General features: G+C 45.9%; 1 protein-coding gene across 1 annotated transcript in view; it reads left to right on the plus strand.

Annotated features, from left to right (window-relative positions):
- The window catches only part of ATP10B (ATPase phospholipid transporting 10B (putative)), a 294,439-nt gene that overhangs the window by 226,459 nt on the left and 48,513 nt on the right, over positions 1-19,467 (plus strand). Inside the window, exons 8-11 of the mRNA XM_027084380.1 lie at positions 3,414-3,541; positions 5,353-5,605; positions 6,706-6,941; positions 19,139-19,330. Of these exons, the coding sequence (XP_026940181.1) occupies positions 3,414-3,541; positions 5,353-5,605; positions 6,706-6,941; positions 19,139-19,330 (809 nt within the window). The remainder of the gene's footprint in view (positions 1-3,413; positions 3,542-5,352; positions 5,606-6,705; positions 6,942-19,138; positions 19,331-19,467) is intronic.

Below are 19,467 nucleotides of genomic sequence, written 5' to 3' on the forward strand. Positions count from 1 at the left end.
TGTTCTGGAAAGGACAACCCCACAATCATCTTCTGTTTCTCTGGGCGAGTTGCTGCAACTCGGAGCCTCAGTTTCCTCATCTAAAGGAAGAAAAGCCTCAAAGAAAGCCTACTCCGTATTTTAACAGGGTGCCAATTAAGTACAAATGCAGACGACATTCCCCTGAAAGTAGGATGCACTCTAAATCTTAGGAAGAGTGTCCATCATGTATCTGTCCAAGAAATACTTCCTGAACCCAGGCACCGCCTTGTCATGAAAGGGTAACGAGATGAATCAGTCACAGGACCGGTCCTCAAAGAGCAGGAAGGTCCTCATAGTCTAGTAGGAGGAAGTCCAACCTGAGAACAGAATCAGTAGCACCATCTGTCCCACTCAGTGAGGGCGGTACCAGGTACTGTGCTCGTGTCCTAGTGCCACTGTCAAAAGTCAACACAGATTAAGTGGTTTAAAACAATGCTAGTTGATTCTGTTATAGCTGTGGAGTTCAGAAGTCCAAAGTCGGTTTCACTGGATTGAGACCAAGGTGTCCTCAGGGCTGCAGATTCCAGCGGGAGAATCGGTCCCTTGTCTTTTTCAGTTTCTACTGTCTGCCTGTGTTTCTCCCTTTGAAGCATCTTCTTTCATTTTCAAAGCGCATTACTCCAATTTCCACTCACACTTCCTTCTCCTTGTCTGTGGGAGTGTGGCCCTCTGCCTCCCTTTTATAAGGGCGCTTGTAGTTCCATCATTGGGCCCACCTGTATAATCCAGGCTCTTCTTTCTATCTCAAGATCCTTCACTAAATCACATCTGCAAAGTCCCTTTTGCCATCTAAGGTAGCACATTCGCAGGGCCCAGGGATGAGGGCGTGGACACCTTAGGGGACCATTATCCAGCCCACGACCGGGATTATGGGAGCATCAAGGAAGAAAGTCTCGCTGGAGCTGATTCCCAGATGCAGCAGGTGTTCACCAGAGGAGGGCGGGGACAGGAACAGGATGGGGCAGGCAGCTGTGAAAGGAAAGAGAGAGGTCACTTGACCCCAGGGGCAGCACAAGCAAAGCACAGCGGCAGGAAGGAGAGCCATGTTATGCAGAGGAGCGTTCGGCCATTTGGTGTGCCAAGAGCAAGGCCAAGGATGGAGACCTGATTAGAAATGGGCCGTGGCCAGGTTCTACGACGGCCAGGTGTAGACAGCTGTGGGAGGTGTAGACACGAGTGATCGGAGCCATTTCAGTAGATCCTCGGAGGGTAGGGGAAGAGGGGCCCTCACTCTTACCCACTCTCCCCCTCTATGGCTTAACACTAAGGATGGGTCTCAGGACCCTAAAGGAGACCCCAAAAAGAAGCAGGGAGGATCAAAAGGGAGAACTCGTATGCTGAGTCCAGAACCCCCTGCCATCCCCACGCCAGTGAGCAGCTATAGCGTTTGCGCTTTACTTTAGTCAGAAATCGCACCCATCACTGTTTTTAAAAGACAGTGTCCAGGGAGCCCCCTGGTGGCCTAGAGGTTAGGATTCAGTGCTGTAACTGCTGTGGCCCGGGTTCAATCCCTGGCAGGGGAACTGAGATCCTGCAAGACATGAGGTGCGGACAAAATTTAAAAAGATTAAAAGAAAGACAGTGTCCAAAGCTTAAGATCTTCCTAGGCCCACAGAGATTTTCTATGTCACCACAGTGAAGACAGTGTGATTCAATCTTGTGCGTGGCCTGGAGTTTTGAATGAATATGCTTCCCAGATGTGTCTAATGGCACTCCATGTGAGGGGCTCGTGGCTGGAAGGGCAGCACCCGCATGGGACGGAAGCAGGCAAACCAGAAAACCAACTGTTCGTTTTGTGGGCCATCCCTGTGTCCCCGGAAATTCTGGAGAACTGTCAGCTCTGCTTCGGGACAGGTTTTTCAGGGAACGTCAGACCTGGAAAGGACATTGAAGATCATCTCACTGCGTCTCCAGGGAAAGGAAGTGAATGACTAAAAGGTCACAGAGTTCGATGAGGTACAGGCCAACCAGAAGCAGCTTGGTAGATTGCCCAAGATAATAAATACGTGGAGAAAGTAATTGGGAGGGGCAGGATTCTATTCTGCCTGAGAATAACACAGGCCGCTGCTGGCACCGTATCAAACACAGCTCCCGCGGGAGGTGAAAGCTCTCGAATGAGCACCATTCAGGGTCATTTATCACATGTTTGCTTTAATTGGTGAAGATGGTGTTTCTTTTTTATTTGCCCAGAATGTCCTCCCCAGGCTTTTCTGATCACCCAGTACCCACCTGGGCTTCAGAACCCCTCCAGGCCTCCTCCTCCATGCAGCCTGCTCTGACTTCTTTCACGGTCTGTAGTAACCCTTACTCTGTGCCTTACATTTGGCCCTTAACCTCACGTCTGTAATTCTCCTTTCTTCTGCTGTATCTGATGGTATGTGACCCAACCTCCTGTGCAAAGAAGTATCTTAGGGGCAGGGTAGGAACCCTATGCCTTTTATTCTCTATAGTCCCTGCCCTGGGGCCAAGAGCGTCATACACATTAGATTATCCTGTTCTCACAACAACCCCGTGGAGAAGGTATTATTACTAATTGAGAGATGAGGATGCTGAGATTCAGAGAGCTTGGTGCGAGGTGCACTTATCAATCCTCACTTGATGGGTGTTGTTATCCCCATTTACAGTTAAGGAAACAGAGGGTTCGGTCTGCATCTGGTGCTGTCACTATGGGCTCTCGTAGTGTTCCAGGATCTAGCATAGCACCCCTCATGCTAGGTGGGATTTGTATCTTTCCATCGGACTCCCTGACTTGGTAGGGAACTCCTCAAAGACAAGAAGTAGGACCGACTCCTTCTTGAATTAAAAAATTTTGGATAAAGGGAAGGAAAGGAAGGAGGCAGGGAGAAGTGAGTGAACAGAGCTATAGATGGACGGACGGACGGATGGATAGATGGATGCATGGACGGGTGGATGGGTGGATGGGTAATTGGATGATTGATTGGATGGATGGATGGGTGGATGGGTATGTGCATGGGAGAGAAAGAGGGACTAGGATACAGGTCTGTGAAGACTTCCCAGCCATGTACTTTCTACCACACAACTGAAAAAAAAAAAAGACTCATGCCCCTTTCTTGCTTTCCAACCCCTGAATAACAGGACTTCAACAAAATGTAAGTAATCCCCACGCTAGTCTCCTCTGGGAGGACAGACCTAATGCCTATCAAGAGATTGAAATGTAGTATATATGAAGGACCACTTTAGAGCTAAATTAATACACACACACACACACACACACACACACACACACACATACACCTATGTTATATAGAAAAAGGATGGGTTCCTCCAAAGCACACTCACTTCTGGCAATAGGTCAGGGAAGGGCTGATGTAAGTGACCCATTTAGGATTAATGGGAGATTTTGCCTCACGCCTGGCTTTGCCTCCTCTTAGGTCACAGCCTCTGGAATGGAACCTTTGCAGAACACCCTCCCTTTGATGTGCCAGATGCCGAGGGCAACATCCTTCCCCTTGCCCTTGGAGGCTTCTACATGTTCCTCACCATGATCATTCTGCTCCAGGTAGGAGGCCCTCTGTAACTTGGGACCCAGAAGACCCGTGGCCAATATCTGCACAACTTTGCAAACTAAAGAAAAATCAGCGCTGGCCCCGTGAAAGAACTAACTGGACTGAGATGGGGAAATGTTTATCGCTTTCTTATGGGTCTTTGAAAGTATTCACAACTGGGATTATGCCAGGACCAGCCCTGCCTTGTGGAGGGGACCTTGGCCTCAGATAATAGCAGAGGAAAATATTTATCAGCATTTTCCATTTAAAAGTAAGATTATAGCAGTGATCCACGTGTGGCTGTCCCTCTGCCAGACCTAAACAGGTAAACCCTACTGACCTGGGAACAACAAAACATAATGCAGCACAGAGAACTACAGAGAACTTTCAGGCCCCAAACACTGAGAGAAAGAAACCACAGGTTGGTGTTTTCTCATTTGAAAGTTTGAGATGGAAAAAGAGAACTGGCACTATATAGGAGGAAAAAAACAAAAACATAGAGCACCTACGAGGGACGTAAGAAAGGCAACGACTGTAGGTAAACACCTGCAGTGAAGTATAAAGAGACAGATTAAAAAAATCCTCAGGCTCTATAAGTAATCACAGTCTATGAAAAGATAAGGCAAGTTGTAGTTTTGTTTTAACAAAACCCCATCTATGTTTGAGTCCCTACAGTATTTGAGGGTGTTTCACTGTCCTCTTACTGATGATCCTTTTTCATTCATTAGTTCGTTCATTCATTGAGCACAGTAATCCTTTTAAAATGTGATTCGGGTCATGCTGTCCTCTGCACTGAACCCTCTGGTGGTTTCACATCCACTCAACGTGAAAACTGAAGTTCTGACTGCAACCAACAAGGTCCTAGGTGATCTGGACCCTGACTCCTTTCTGGACCACGTCTCCAAGCTGTTTCCTGCACACTCACACACAGGCCTGCTGACTCTCACGCCCACCCTGCAAGCACCCAGCCACCCATGCGCTGCCCGGAACCCTCCTCCTCCCACAGATAACCTCACGCACACACCCTCATTTCTTCAGGTCTCTGCGCAAAGGTCATGGCTTATGATCCACTCCCTCCCAGCCATCACCCTTTTCACTTTTCTTTACGCTTTTTCATGAGACTTACCGCTACCCAGTATCTATTTCTTTGTTTGTTTACTAGAATGTGAGGTTTTGTTCTGCTCACTGCCATTTGCAGGACCTAGAACGGCATGTGACACCTAAAGCACCTGATAGGTACTAGGTATTGGATCAGTGGGCAGTGATCAACCATGAGTCTGAATAGGAAACAAACTTATGGTCACCAAAGGGAAAAGGGGGGGGAGAGAGATAAATTAGCAGTTTGGGATTAGCTGATACACACTACTATATATAAAATAGATAAACAACAAGAATCTACTGTGTAGCATATTCAAAACCTTGTAATAAACGACAATGGAAAAGAATATATATATGTATATTATATACATAAAACTAAATCACTTTGCTGCATACCTGAACCCAACACAACATTGTAAGTTAACTATCCTTCAGAGGTAGCTAGAGCTCCTTACCTCCTCCTGGCTCAGTCATTAAACAAGCAATGGTGAGTGCCTACCCCGTACTGGATATCTCTGGTTGAAGAAGGTGTATCTCTTTTTCAGATGACCCTAAGAATGCCAAGGGAGGCATGAGGTCATTAATCTTTAACTTCTCAGAGAAAGTCCACATGTGAGCTGACCTGAGCTTTCCATGAAATCCCTTTGTTACTCCCATCACCCAGTGAAGGTTCTGAGATGGGGGACCGGCCCGTTTTCTGATACGATGGGAATTGATCTCCCCACAGATACTGATCCCAATCTCCCTGTACGTGTCCATCGAGCTGGTGAAGCTCGGGCAAGTCTTCTTCCTGCACAATGACCTTGACCTGTACGATGAAGAGACCTATTTGTCCATTCAGTGTCGAGCCCTCAACATCACTGAGGACTTGGGCCAGATCCAGTACATCTTCTCTGACAAGACGGGGACGCTGACCGAGAACAAGATGGTGTTCAGGCGTTGTACCATCATGGGCCATGAGTATTCTCACCAAGAAAATGGTACGAGGGCTTCCAGGGGCTCCCACCCCTCTTCTAAAGGAATTGCCCCTGCTCTCCTGAGAGAATGATGATAAAAACCATTATCCTGGCTCCCAGCAGAGGCTGGGTGGCTCTGTGGGAAGTAGCTTCCTGCATCCCTGTGGCTTCCTTGTCAAAGATCAATGCTGTTCTTATCACTTGTAAACTTTCATTTGTTCACAAAGGCTATCAGTGATCTCCTGTGTGGTAGCCCTCCAGGCGGTTGATCTTTGGTGCCATTTACACACAGGATTTTTATCTGTCAGGAATGCACTGGGGAAGTGTCCAAATTATGTGCCAGTCATGTAGCCAAAGTTTAAGAATTTCTCACGTCCCCTTACCTGACAGGACAGGCCCAGGTGTAGGCACATGGTGAGATGTGATACATCCAGGAAGCGCCCTCCATACTAACTGATCTCTTAGATTTTCACTGACGCAAAGCTGTGCCTTGGGGGATGTGGCTATAAAATGCCTGGACTGTCATCTTGCACAGACTGAAGGTGGCCGACAGAGCTGACTGATCCCCTCAGCTCCCTCCCCCGACAACACACACACACACACACACACACACACACACACACACACACACGCTTCCTAACTAGGAGAAGAAACTCACAAGAGCAGCATTCATTCTTTTGAGTGGGAGTGATGGAGAAAGAGAAAAGATGTTTAATGGATGTTTAATATCCATTAAAGGCGGTCCAATCCCCTTTGCCACAGTGGTAACCATTTACATGGAGCTTCTAATCTCTTCTTAATAATAATACAGCTACCGCTACCAGTCCTTAGAGTATGCTAATCACTTTTATATCATTAAGTCTTCAAAACAACCCTGTGAGTTAGGTACTTTTTTATAACCCCTAATTGAGGAAAGAGAGGCATGGGTTATGCGAAGCGCGAAGTCACATAGCTAGGAGGTAGGAGAGCCAGGATTTGAACCTGTGCAACTTAGTTGCACCCCTCTTTCACCAGCTGAGGTAGCCAGCTGCCTACTCTTAGCTCCACCCCCAAAGTCTGGCATCTCCCCAACCATGATCTGGCCAAGGTGTGACTGGCGCAATAACGGGGTTCCTTTCCTGCAGCTAAGCGACTAGAGACCCCAGAGGAGCTGGACTCAGACAGTGAAGAGTGGACCCAATACCGGTGCTTGTCCTTCCCAGCCCGAAGGGACCAGGGACCAGCAACAATAAGGGGCCAAGGAGGGTCCCAGCCTCTGAGGAGCCAGAGTGCCCGGGCACGCATCCAGGGCCACTGGCGACAAAGGTCCAGGGGGCGCTGTGAAATCTCACAGCCCCCTGTGGCCTTCAGCAGCTCCATAGTAAGTCCCTGCCTTTTCCTCTTTGAATTGCTGGTGGCCTGTCTCGGGGAGAGAAGGGGGAGGGCTCTGGGGTATGAAAGAGAAAACGGTGTATAAACCCTGAAGAGCTCTCAGAATGGCAGCTCTTGGTCTTGTATGTAATCTACACAGGTGTAGGATTCTTGTTAATTTCAAATGTTCAATGTTTAGAAATTGGGAGATTTCTAAATGGAATTGAAAAAAGTGTCCCCACTAAGCCGGCATTTCCCTGTGGCAATAAGTGGTCTGAATGAAGAAGTCGGTGCTCAGCCTGGGCGTGCCGTCCTCAGTCCATCACTGTCCCTCACCCCCTCTCTCTGTATCCTCATCCCTGAGCTGAGTGAGGCCCAGCAGCATGTTCATTATGCATTTTTTCCAAAATACAGTTAAGAGGAAAAAGAAATATCTGACATGTCCACGTTTCTATAAAGTGGAAAAACAAAAGATGAGCCCGTAAGGCTTAGGTTTCAAGAAAAATGGGAGAAGGTATTTATTGCGATAAAGAGTCTTAAATTGTTATGATGCAAAGAACATCTCTGTCAAATTTACTCAGTCCACGTCACTCCCTTAGGCTAACTGCCAGGCCCCTAGGATGTTCAACTTTGCAACTTTGGGGCTTTCTGCATCTGGCCCCTCACATTTGATCCATTGGGATAGTTACCACTAGACGTCCAGGCAGCAGGTGAAGAAACTGAGTTCCTTCCCCAAGATGACACAGCATGCCCAAAAAGTCAAGGCCAGAACCAGGGCCTCTGACTCCTGTCTCATCCCACTTTCCTCTGCACCAGGCTCTTCCTCTGGGGAACACATCATCCAGAGTCTTCTGCACTTACAGAAAAGGCCTCAGGGAGCCCCAGGTATCTTGAACAAGACACACATACAGAGGGACTGAAAGTGCTATTATCCCATTATTAGAACATTAGATTTTCAAAATGATCATTTTGGTGAATTTCCTTCCAGTCTTTTATTTCCCCCACTAATACACACACACGTGCACACACACAAACTACATATTTTAACATTTTTGCAGTCATAGTACACATAAATTATAGCTGCTGGGTTTTTTTCATCTGACATGATATCAAGAGCCTTTTCCACATTGCTACCTAGTATTCATTATCCAGGACTCTGTTTTCTGACTGTGACAAGAAACGCTGTGAGACTGTATGTTCTGGGTTGTGTTTATCTAACTTTAAGTAAGTACAAATTTAACTCTCTTATGTTATTATCGTGCACAGAAATGCAATAGTAGCAAGGAGAAAACAATAACAGTGTGTTAAGACATATAATGCTTATAAAACTACAAGAAGAATGATCCTTTTAGAAGATTTTAGGTTTTATTTTTCTTTTTGATTTTCCCAAATGAAGTAACAACAGGACATGCATATTGTCAAGTCTTTCCTTCTTTAATTTAATTCTGTCCCTTCTGAATGGAATGCCCTTCCCCTCAGTTCTTTACCTAAATATTTGGACAATGAATTCAGTGAATTCTCATTGGGCACAGGTAGTAAGTCTTGCACTACCAGTGTCTTTTGGCATCTTCCAGTTCTAGATACCGTGGGCATCCCGTGTGTCTGAGAATGTCTCCCCCAGGACACGGGGGAAAAAAGGAAGCTTTCCTGTGTACATCTCATTTGGGATACACAGATGCATTGCCCAGCCGGACAAATCTCAGCAGCCCAGAAAAGTTGCAGCCCTGAGTCAGTCAGTATAACTTTTATTCGGGGCCCTTAGCTGATGGTCAGTGAAAGGGACACGTTAACTTATGAGCTGCCTCCAGATCCTGGATGTCATTGTTCTGCCCTGGCTGGCACATTCCAAGTCCAGTTCTAACTAAATGCATTTAGGAACAATAAGGAAATGGACACATAGAGTAAGACCCGACTCTTGTTGCCTGAGCAAGACAGGATGGTGATGTGTTCTCTTTATGAGCTGCTAACTATGCTGTTCTACAAGTCAGGCTGAAAATCTGGGGTCAGTGGGGTCAGCATCCTGGCTATGTGTTAGGGAGGGCACTGGGCCAAGGGTCAGGAAACACAGGCTCTGGTTTCAACTCTGCTGAGGCTTGCAGGGTGGCCTTATGCAACATGTTAAACCTCTCTCTTTCCCTGTTTCATCACCTGAAAATACGTTGCTTACAACTCTGACTGGCTGTCCTAAAAGTCAAATACCATGATGCTTGTGCTGACCAGCAAGGTCGCTGCCAGCTATGAATTAAGCACATTTGGGGCAAATGTCCCAGGTTCTCATCTTTGCTCCACCGTGTATTAGCTCCATGACTTTGGTCAACTCACTGAGCTGGAAGCCTCGATGTTCTCATCTTGAAAAGGGATTATTGTTATGCCTCGTGAGTTGATTTTGAGGATTTAATTCTTAAAGCTCATGTGTTCTAGACAGATGGATAACTAATAGAAGTTTTAAATGACTTTTCTAAAGGAAAGCCGTCTGCCTTGGACAAATGTTCACATAACTGATGACAGGGAGGGGAAATGGGAGTTTTCATAAAACACAATGTCAAGCTCTCTCCCCTGAGATTCTGGGATATTTGGTCTAGGGTGAGGCCTGAGCATTCATGTTTCTATTTCTGATGATTCCAGTGAGCAACCAAGATTGAGAAACGCTCTAAGCATACCATCACTCCACTGGAAAATGGTCTTCATTTGGCTCAGACGGGCGCCTTGTACAGCCTGGGAGGCATTCGCTAAAGGGGGTGATGTATGTTGCCTTAAAGGGCTCTGACACTAACCTGTAAACTCTCTGTGTCTGAGTGGCAGACCCTTGAGTGAGTCCATGGAGAACGTCCGTGGCAGCCCCGGGGGGGTGCCCTGGCTCCTGGCTCCCACTCACCCCCGCTTGGCAGGCTTTCTGTGTTGCTCCTCTTGCACCCGCCCGTCTGGCAACCAACCTCGTTGGGTAATGTCTTGGCAAAACCAGTGCTTTACCTTTCCTTTGTAAACTCAGCCAGAACTTGCCTCTGAAGCCCCAGGGATGCCAGGTCATGGAGGAGCACCCAACCCCATTCCAAAGAAGCCCATTGCTCTGAACCAAAAATAAAATGAACAATAACAACCACTACAACAAAAGCTGGCTTTTTTCTTTTACTACAAAGATCAAGGAAGCATCTGTTATTGTTGTCTAATTGGCTGCTCTAAAATCTGTGGCTTTAGGCTGGGGTAATATTCTTAGGAAAGTGGTGAGTTCTGAGCCAGCATTTAATAGTCCTGCCGGAGGGAAAGTGAAATGCCTTTTCCCCCCTGGTCTGTAAGCAGACAAGATTGGAGTAGAGTCTTTGTTTAGACATGCCACTTGGAAAAATATTTTTGAGTCATCAGACCAAAGACTGCTTTCCTAATCATAAAGTTTGCATCAGGACCGTTTAGGCTCCAAACCCCACCACCTCTCCCTTCTGTGGGCACGACCCCTCCCACCTGTCTAGAAAGAATGCAATAGAGGGAAGTAAAGGTGGTGTCTTTGGCCCTCTGCCTCCTTTCTTGAAACTTGGTCTTCCTTTCATTCTTGGGAAGATATTTGTGCCATACTTATAGTCTGCTCCGGGTTGACAGGGACAGCCCACGTGCACAAACTCCCACGGCAAGGTTAGGTAAGAGTCCTGATTTAACTAGTCAAGCACGCAAAATCTTTTAGTAAGTCATGTGACCACACAGGGCAAGAAATGGAGGAAGCCTGTCTCAGCTTTGCTTCCCTTAGCTCCCAGGGTCCCAAATAGGGGCACACAGCTGTGGTGACCCTTTTCACGGAACTGGTCTTACAAGATCTGGGATACTTCTTTCTTTTTTTCTTTTTTTTTTTTATTGAACTATAGTTGATTTACAATATTGTATTAGTTTGTGGTGTATAGCAAAGTGATTCAGATAGATAGATAGATACAGACATATTCTTTTTCATATACTTTTCCATTATGGCTAATTACAGGATATTGAATACAGTTCCCTGTGCTATACAGTAGGACCTTGTTGTTTATCTGTTTTAAGTATAGTAGTTTCTATCTGCTAATCCCAAACTCCTAACTTATCCCTACCCACCCCCTTTCCCTTTGGTAACCATAAGTTTGTGTTCTATATCCATGAGTCTGTTTCTGTTTCATAAGTAAGTTCATTTGTATCATATTTTAGATCCACATATAAGTGATAGCATGTGGTATTTATCTTTCTCTGTCAGACTTACTTCACTTAGTATGATAATCTCAAGGTTCATCCATGTTGCTGCAAATGGCATTATTTCATTCTTTTTAATGGCTGACTTAGACACACACACACACACACACACACACACACACACACACACACATACACACACACCTTCTTTATCCACTCATCTGTCGATGGGCATTTAGGTTACTTCCATGTCTTGGCTATTGTAAATAGTGCTGCTATGAACACTGGGCCGAATATATCTTTTTGTTTTGTTTTGTTTTGTGGTACGCGGGCCTCTCACTGCTGTGGTCTCTCCCATTGCGGAGCACAGGCTCCAGATGCACAGGCTCAGCGGCCATGGCTCATGGGTCCAGCCGCTCCGCAGCATGTGGGATCCTCCCGGACCGGGGCACAAACCCGTGTCCCCTGTATCAGCAGGCGGACTCTCAACCACTGCGCCACCAGGGAAGCCCCTGTATATATCTTTTTGAATTAGAGTTTTCTCCGGATATATGCCCAGGAGTGAGATTGCTGGATCATATGGCAACTCTATTTTTAGTTTTTTAAGGGGCCTCCACACTGTTTTCCATAGTGGTTGCACCAATTTACATTCCCACCAACAGTATAAGAGGGTTCCCTTTTCTCCACACCCTCTCCAGCATTTGTTATTTGTAGACTTTTGATGATGGCCATTCTGACCAGTGTGAGGTGACACCTCATTATAGTTGTGATTTGCATTTTTCTAATAAGTAGCAATGTTGAGCATCTTTTCATGTGCCTATTGGCCATCTGTATGTCTTCTTTGGAGAAATGTCTCTTTAGGTCTTCTGCCCATTTTTAGATTGGGTTGTTTGTTTTTTTGTTGTTGAGTTGTATGAGTTTTTGTATATTTTGGAAATTAAGCTCCTGTTGGTCACATCATTTGCAAATATTCTCTCCCATTCCGTAGGTTGTCTTTTCATTTTGTTTATGGTTTCCTTTGCTGTGCAAAAGCTTATAAGTTTGATTAGGTCCCATTTGCTTATTTTTGCTTTTATTTCTTTTGCCTTGGGAGACTGACTTAAGAAAACATTGGTACGATTTATGTCAGAGAATGTTTTGCCTATATTCTCTTCTAGGAATTTTGTGGTGTCATGTCTTATATTTAAGTCTTTAAGGCATTTTGAGTTTATTTTTTGTGTATGGTTTGAGGGTGTGTTCTAACTTCATTGATTTACATTTACATTACAGCTTTCCCAACACCACTTGCTGAAGAGACTGTCTTTTCTCCATTGTATATTCTTGCCTCCTTTGTCAAAGATTAATTGGCCATAGGTGTGTGAGTTTATTTCTGGGCTCACTCTACTGTTCCATTGATCCATATGTCTGTTATTGTGCCAATATCATGTTGTTTTGATTACAGTAGCTTTGTAGTATTGTCTGAAGTCTGGGAGGGTTATGCCTCCAGTTTTGCTGGTTTTCCCCAGAATTGCTTTGGCAATTCTGGGTCTTTTGTGGCTCCAAAAAACTTTTAGGATTCTTTGTTCCAGTTCTGTGAAAAATGTCATGGATAATTTGATAGGGATCACATTAAATCTATAGATTGTTTTGAGTAGTATGGCCATTTTAACAATATTAATTCTTCAAATCCAAGAACATGGAATATCTTTCCATTTCTTTGTATCATCTTCAGCTTCCTTTATCATTGTTTATTAGTTCTCAGCAGATAAGTCTTTCAGCTCCTTGGTCAGGTTTATTCCTAAGTTTGGTTTTGGTTTTGGGCTTTTTTGATGCAATTTTAAAAGGAATTTTTTTTTACTTTCTCTTTCTGATATTTCATTGTTAGTGTAAAGAAATGCAACAGGTTTCTATATGTTAAACTTGTATCCTGCTACCTTGCTGAAATCATTTATCAGTTTTAGTAGTTTTTGTGTGGAATCTTTAGGGTTTTCTATGTATAATATCATGTCATCTGCATATAATGACAATTTTACCTCTTCCCTTCCACATTGGATATCTTTTATTTTTCTTGTCTAACTGCTGTGGCTAGGACTCCCAATACTATGTTGAATAGAAGTGGTGAGAGTGGGCCTCCTTGTCTCATTCCAGATTTTAGCAGGAAGGCTTTCTCTGTTGAGTATTATGTTGGCTGTGGGTTTGTCATAAATAGATTTTATTATGCTGAGATATGATCCCGCTATACCCACTTTGGTAAGGGTTTTTATCATGAATGGATGCTGTGGGAAACTCTCTTCTTGCTAGGCCATTGAGTTTTTTTCCCTGGGGCTTCTGTCCCATTTGGGAAAAGCTTACCTTAGTAATCCACATGCTTCTATTTAAGCAAATATTTACTAATATTGAGCTCTCCCCATTCTTGAACCAAACTCAATATCATCAAGGCCACAACCTCATCAAGGGCAAAAACATGACTGCCCTAAATAATACTTCAGCCTTCATCTCCCCAACAACTGGGAAAGTTTGTTTCGACAATAGCAATACAACCACGCGGCTAAGTATTCAAAAGGAACCAAAGGGCAAATGAAGAGAGTAAGCCTCCCTCCCTACTCTATTCCCCACCACCTCAGAGACAACCATTATTTGTATATTTCTGTGTCTTTGCCAGAGGTGCTGTATCTATATAGAAGCAGGCAAGTGGGGTGTACACATAAACACATCCTTTCCCACAAACAGAAGCATAGCATACACGCTGTTTTGGACTTTGGACTTTTTTTTAACCTAATGAATCTTGGGGAATATTTCATATATGTAGACAAACTGACAGATATTCAATAGAGAGCCACTTCATCCCATTTTTAATGGCTGTTAGAATTTGTTGGATGGTCGAGCCATCACATGTTTATACGTGTATATAAGTTTTTCTATGGCATTCTTAGAGCATAACTGCTAAATTGAGATTGTGTGCATTTTTAAAATTTTGATTGATACTTCTCAAGTGGTTGTACGAGTTCAGACACTCACCAAAGCAAATAGAAGGGTCTGCCTCCTCCCCTTCTTCCAAGTCTTTGTATTCTCAGTGTCTACATTTCTTTAGAATAGCCTTTCATTTATTGTCAGTCGGTCAACAAATACTAAATAATATAGCAAGTACTGTTCTAGACACTGGGGATGTAAAGTCTAATGGGGCATTGTTCCTGATTTCAGGCACTTACAGCCCAGTGAAGGGGCAAGAACCCCAGTGCCTACAGGACACTGCTCTCAGTGCTGGGGTGTATGGGTGCAGAGGTGCTATAGGAGCCCAGAAGAGGTGCACCTACATCAAACTAGGCATCAGGGGGCTTCCTGGAAGGGTTAGCATCAGAGCTGAAGAGAGCAAAGAGAGAGCAAAGAGAAGAGACCATCTAGTGGGGAGAGTGCAGGTTGTTTTAGGGGAGACATTCTGCACAAGCAAATGGAGACTTGGGGTTCCAAGGAATGGCTGGAATAAGAGGCACAGGTCGGAGAGAGGCGAATGAGGAGATAGAGACATGGGAGGAACCAAGCCACAGAGTTTGCTTCCAGGCCTATGCACCAGGGTTCCTGTTCATTTCCACCGCTGGCTCTGTGGGTTCCCATGGCAACAATCTGCTGCACCCAATTAGTGATAGTCACCAATGTGACCATGAGTGAGCCGTCACTAAAACTGAGAGGAGAGTAATGGAATGGAGCTTGGCCTTCTTCTCCCAGCCTTCCATGCAGAACACTCCCCAGTCAGAGAGGAAGTGGGCTATATCTATAGGGCAGCCCTATAGCCTAGAGCCTTGCTACTCAAACTCTTGTCCTCGGACCCCCAGCAGGAGCACCACTTGGGAGCCTGTAGAAATGCAGATGCTCAGACCCCACTCCAGAACTGCTGCATCAGTATATGCATTTAAATAAGACACCCAGCTGATTTGTGTATATGTTAGAGTTTGGGAAGTGCTGGCATCGTGTTTAAGGGTTTGGGTTTTGGCATCAGCAGAACTGGATTCAAGACCCAGCTTTTTAATTGATTTTGGAACCTTAGACAAGTTACTTATCTTCAGTGAGCCTCATTTGCCTCATAAGTAAAATGGGAGAACGATAGTAGCTATTTTGACGCTGTTATAATGATTACATGATGTACATGGAAGCACTTACCAAAGCCCATGACTTTGCTATAAGTTGTCAATAGATATAATCTGATGATAATAGGAGGATCCTTGAGGATGTGGTGTGAGGTCAGAGATCACCTTCCCCAAAGAGGGTTTATCTGAGCTTCGGGTGTTCTGCAATAGAAAGAAATCCAACCAGTTGGGTGCCCAGCTGCCACAAAGCTCTAATCTGAGCAACTGGTAGCCCCACAAATGTATATTTCTTTTCCTTCAGAGAAACAGACTAGCCAAAGGGCCCAGAGGGGGTTGGGGGCACTGTTTTCTCTAAAAGCGTCCTACATGCCAAGTTCCTAAATGTTAATGAACCGGACAGCAAACCAGTGGGCTGTGGATGAAGGGAACCACGAAGAAGCTTGCCCTGCAGAAACAAGCCTGCGTGCCTGGATAAAGCTTCCCTGACATCTGCCGCTGACACCTGCAGGCTGGGCCTGCTGCCAATGCCAGAGAGAAGCAGGCCCTTTGCAGAACTTTTTGTGTGTGTGCATTGCTATATGATTGGGTAGAAATATACTAAATAAGAGTTTTAACAAAGAGCGCCCATGGGTTAATCAGTGGTGAGGTAGCATGGTGTCCTAGATAGGAGTCAGGCAACAAAGGTTCGAGTGAGTGCCTACAGGCTGGCAAGCACCAGGGACACATCACAGTCTCTGCCCTCATGGCACTTAGAGACTAGAGAGTAATGGACATGCAATACCTAACCGTTAAATCATTTTAACTGTGTCACCGTTTGGAAATACATAATGCATAGCTTGGAGCAAAGCGGTGTGCTGTCAGAGGCCGGAGTCAGGTGGTGTGAAAACTGTCCTAGTTCTGACTCTGATTCAATGTGCAATCTTGGGGGAGTTCACTACCTTCCTCCCTGGCACTCAGTTTTAGCATCAGGAAAATAGGGGATTTGGCCTTGATGACCTCCAAGCTTGTTCCCAAGTCTGGTTATCTTTGGTAAGGGTTAAAAGCATCCCATTCATGTACCCCTGCCAAAAAAAAAAAAAAATGAATCTACTTTCTGAAAAAGATCCCCATAATCCCCTTTATAATCTCATGGACTCCCTGCTGAGCCCTAAGGATTAGATATATAAGCCCGTCAGTTGTATTTGGGATCCCAGACACTAAAGATGCCAACCGTCAGCAAGTATCAAAGGCCACTTCCTTCTCATGGGAGATCTTGCCTGGCGTGGAGGTTAAAGAGCATGAATTCTAGAGTCGGACTATCTTGAATCAACTTGCTGTGAGACCTTGGGCCAGACACCTAATCTCCCTGGGCAGCCGTTTCCTCGTTTGAACTGCAGAGGTAACTGGGAGAATAATAGTACTCAATAGATAGTGTGCTGTGGGGATGCAGTGAGATAATGGATGTACCCAGAACATAAGAAACACTCCACAAAATGGAACTGTCGTTACTATTATCAGAAATTGGCTCAGGGCTTCCCTGGTGGCTCAGTGGTTGAGAGTCCGCCTGCCGATGCAGGGGACACAGGCTCGTGCCCCGGTCTGGGACGTTCCCACGTGCCGCAGAGCGGCTGGGTCCGTGAGCCATGGCCGCTGAGCCTGCGTGTCCGGAGCCTGTGCTCCGCAACGGGAGAGGCCACAACGGTGAGAGGCCCGCGTACCGCCAAAAAAAAAAGAAAGAAAAAAAAAAAAGACATTGGCTCAGAGTTCCGTGAGTGATGTTGGTAAACTGGATGGACCCTGGAATCTCGTTAGAGGAGTACGCACGGGAGCATTCATAAGGGAACATAGCTACTTTACCACGACCACAGAAAAGAAGACCCTAGGTTCGCAGTCAAGGGGTCTGACATCAATTCTGGCTTTACAATGACTCCTTGGGTGACACTGGTCAAGTCAGACATCTCTCTGGGTTTCAGTTAAGTTGGGGCTAGTTTCATCTCAACTTGGGACTGTGAGAACCCAGTGAGATCACATAACTGACATTGTTGGAAAGGAAGGATTAGCTCCATCACTGTCAGTTCCTGCTATGACAACTGTACTCAGAGGCAGGGAGGATGGATGGTTCCTGCTCCTTCCTGAGCTTTCTGAAAATAGGGTCACTGTATGGTATGGACGGCCCACCATTACTTATTACAGGGCAAGGAAAGGGAATGCAGACTGGATGCGGTTTTACTCGCACTCTTCCTTTTAATGAAAAGGCTTTTTTCTGGACACTGTCCTCTTAAGATGGTATCAACAAGTTGGAAGTGTAGGCGTTGGCTCTGGGAAAGCCCTCCAAATGAAGGTCAGAACTCTTTACAGTGTGAGCTCCACCCGCAGTCCACTTCCCCGATCAAGCTGTGCTGTTGGAAAAGCCGACTCTCATCCCTCCAGCCATCCAGCACCTCCACGTCAGTCTGGGTTTCCTCCCCTGTGGCTCTCGCCTGTGCCAGCACTTCCAGGGAGGTGAGAAGCTGACTTCTGGAGTCACTGCACTTGGCAGCCAGAGAAGACACAGTCTGAGGACTCTTTCCCCACAGGCTGTTTTTCATCTCAACTTGGGTTCTTGTTCGTAAAACTTGCTAGCTTGTTGGCCCTCTGTCTTCACTCTGCACGAATCAGTCAAGATTCGTCAGTCCATCGTTTCCAATCATTGACTCTCTTCTAAACTTTAATTAACCTGTGAACTCTGAACATGGATCGAAATGGCTTTTTGCGGAATGGCTTTTGTCATATCTGTGAAGAGCTAGTGTTTATTGAACTTCGGCTTCAAACAAAGCAATCTTTGGAGTTACAGAAGATACAACTTCATGGAAAAGGCAGTCTCTTGTCTTTCAGCCTCTTGGTTTATCGCTAGAGAGATTAAACGTGGACTTAAGAAAATTGAATTTAAAATATAGGTCAATATGTAGTGAATTCTAGAGGGATGGCAGAAGTGGCAACTTCTACAAAGATGTGGAAAAATTGGAAATCCATGAGTCAGATCCAGCCCACAGGTTTTTTAAAAAAGAAAAGAAACAAAACACAGTTCTCACATCGTCTCTACTTTATCTTGAAAAATCCAGCGATTTGGCAAAATGTTCCAGCCCTGGAGCCTGTTAGTAGCAGAGCAGTCGCCCCCTTTTAGAGGGGGTGGGACTTGCCAGGTCTCACAGCCCCCCATCCCATAGTGTCCTCGACCGTACCTTGGCCAGCTTGCCTCATTCACCTTACCCTGACTCCTGTGCACATTCTGCATTCAGGAGCCTGTTACTGTGGCTCAGAAGACAGAGAACTCACTGTGGGCTGGATCAGATCTCATGGACCCGTGGAGTTTTCATGGTTACTGATGTCTAGGTAGGATTTGGGTAGACAGGAGAGGACTTCAAACAGGGTGTGATCAGAGGCATAGGAGGGGAGTATACCCCCAGGAGGCAGCAGACAGACCACCCGGCCTAGCTGAGGGTCCACAATGCAGAGTGGTGGGAGTCAAGAGTGGAAATGCAAATGGGAAAGAATTTAGGTGCCAGACTGAATTGATCGTGTTTACAATGAAGATCTCCCGGAATTTTTTCAAGCTCAAGAAGACCTTGAGGGAAATAGTATTTTTAGGAGGATGAATGGGTGATACATATGAAGGGTTTGAAAGAAGAGAGGTGAAAGGCAGCCACCTCACTTTAGAGGCTGATGCAGAAATCCAAGCTGGAGGGCTAGAGGGTCTGCGCTTGGCTGGAAACATCAGGAATGAGGGGTAAATGGCGGGGAGACCCTGTGGGGAAAGAACTACCAGAGCCTATAACTGATGGGCATGTGGGGTTGAGGGAAAGGGAGGAACCAAATCACATTCTACAATGACCAGGCCCAGGGGAGGCGGGGAGACGTGCTGGACGCAGGATCGCGGGGGTGAGGGGGACTGTATCAGCCTTTTCCAGGCATGAAAGGATCTGCCGGAGGGGGCTTTCCTCCCCAGTCCCTTCAGGAGACTCTGACCCGGGCCTTTCTCTCCCAGGAAAAAGATGTGACTCCGGATAAAAACCTCCTGACCAAGGTACGAGATGCAGCCCTGTGGCTGGAAACCCTGTCAGACAGCAGACCTGCCAAGCCTTCCTTCTCCACCACCTCCTCCACTGCTGACTTCTTCCTGGCCTTAACCATCTGCAACTCCGTCACGGTCTCCACGACCGCAGAGCCCCGTCAGAGGGTAAGGACCGCTGATGGTAAGGTGGGATGGATGAGAGGAGGGCGAGGGGCGAGGGCGGAAGCCCTGCACAGGGGGACAAGATACTTGGGTCCTAGCCACACTGTCACCATTTCATCACTGTGAGACCTTGAACAGAG

This window comes from Aethalodelphis obliquidens, unplaced genomic scaffold (assembly GCF_003676395.1).
Source record: "Aethalodelphis obliquidens isolate GAN/ISIS:26980383/991018 unplaced genomic scaffold, ASM367639v1 scaffold52, whole genome shotgun sequence".
In the NCBI taxonomy this organism is placed as follows: Eukaryota; Metazoa; Chordata; class Mammalia; order Artiodactyla; family Delphinidae; genus Aethalodelphis; species Aethalodelphis obliquidens.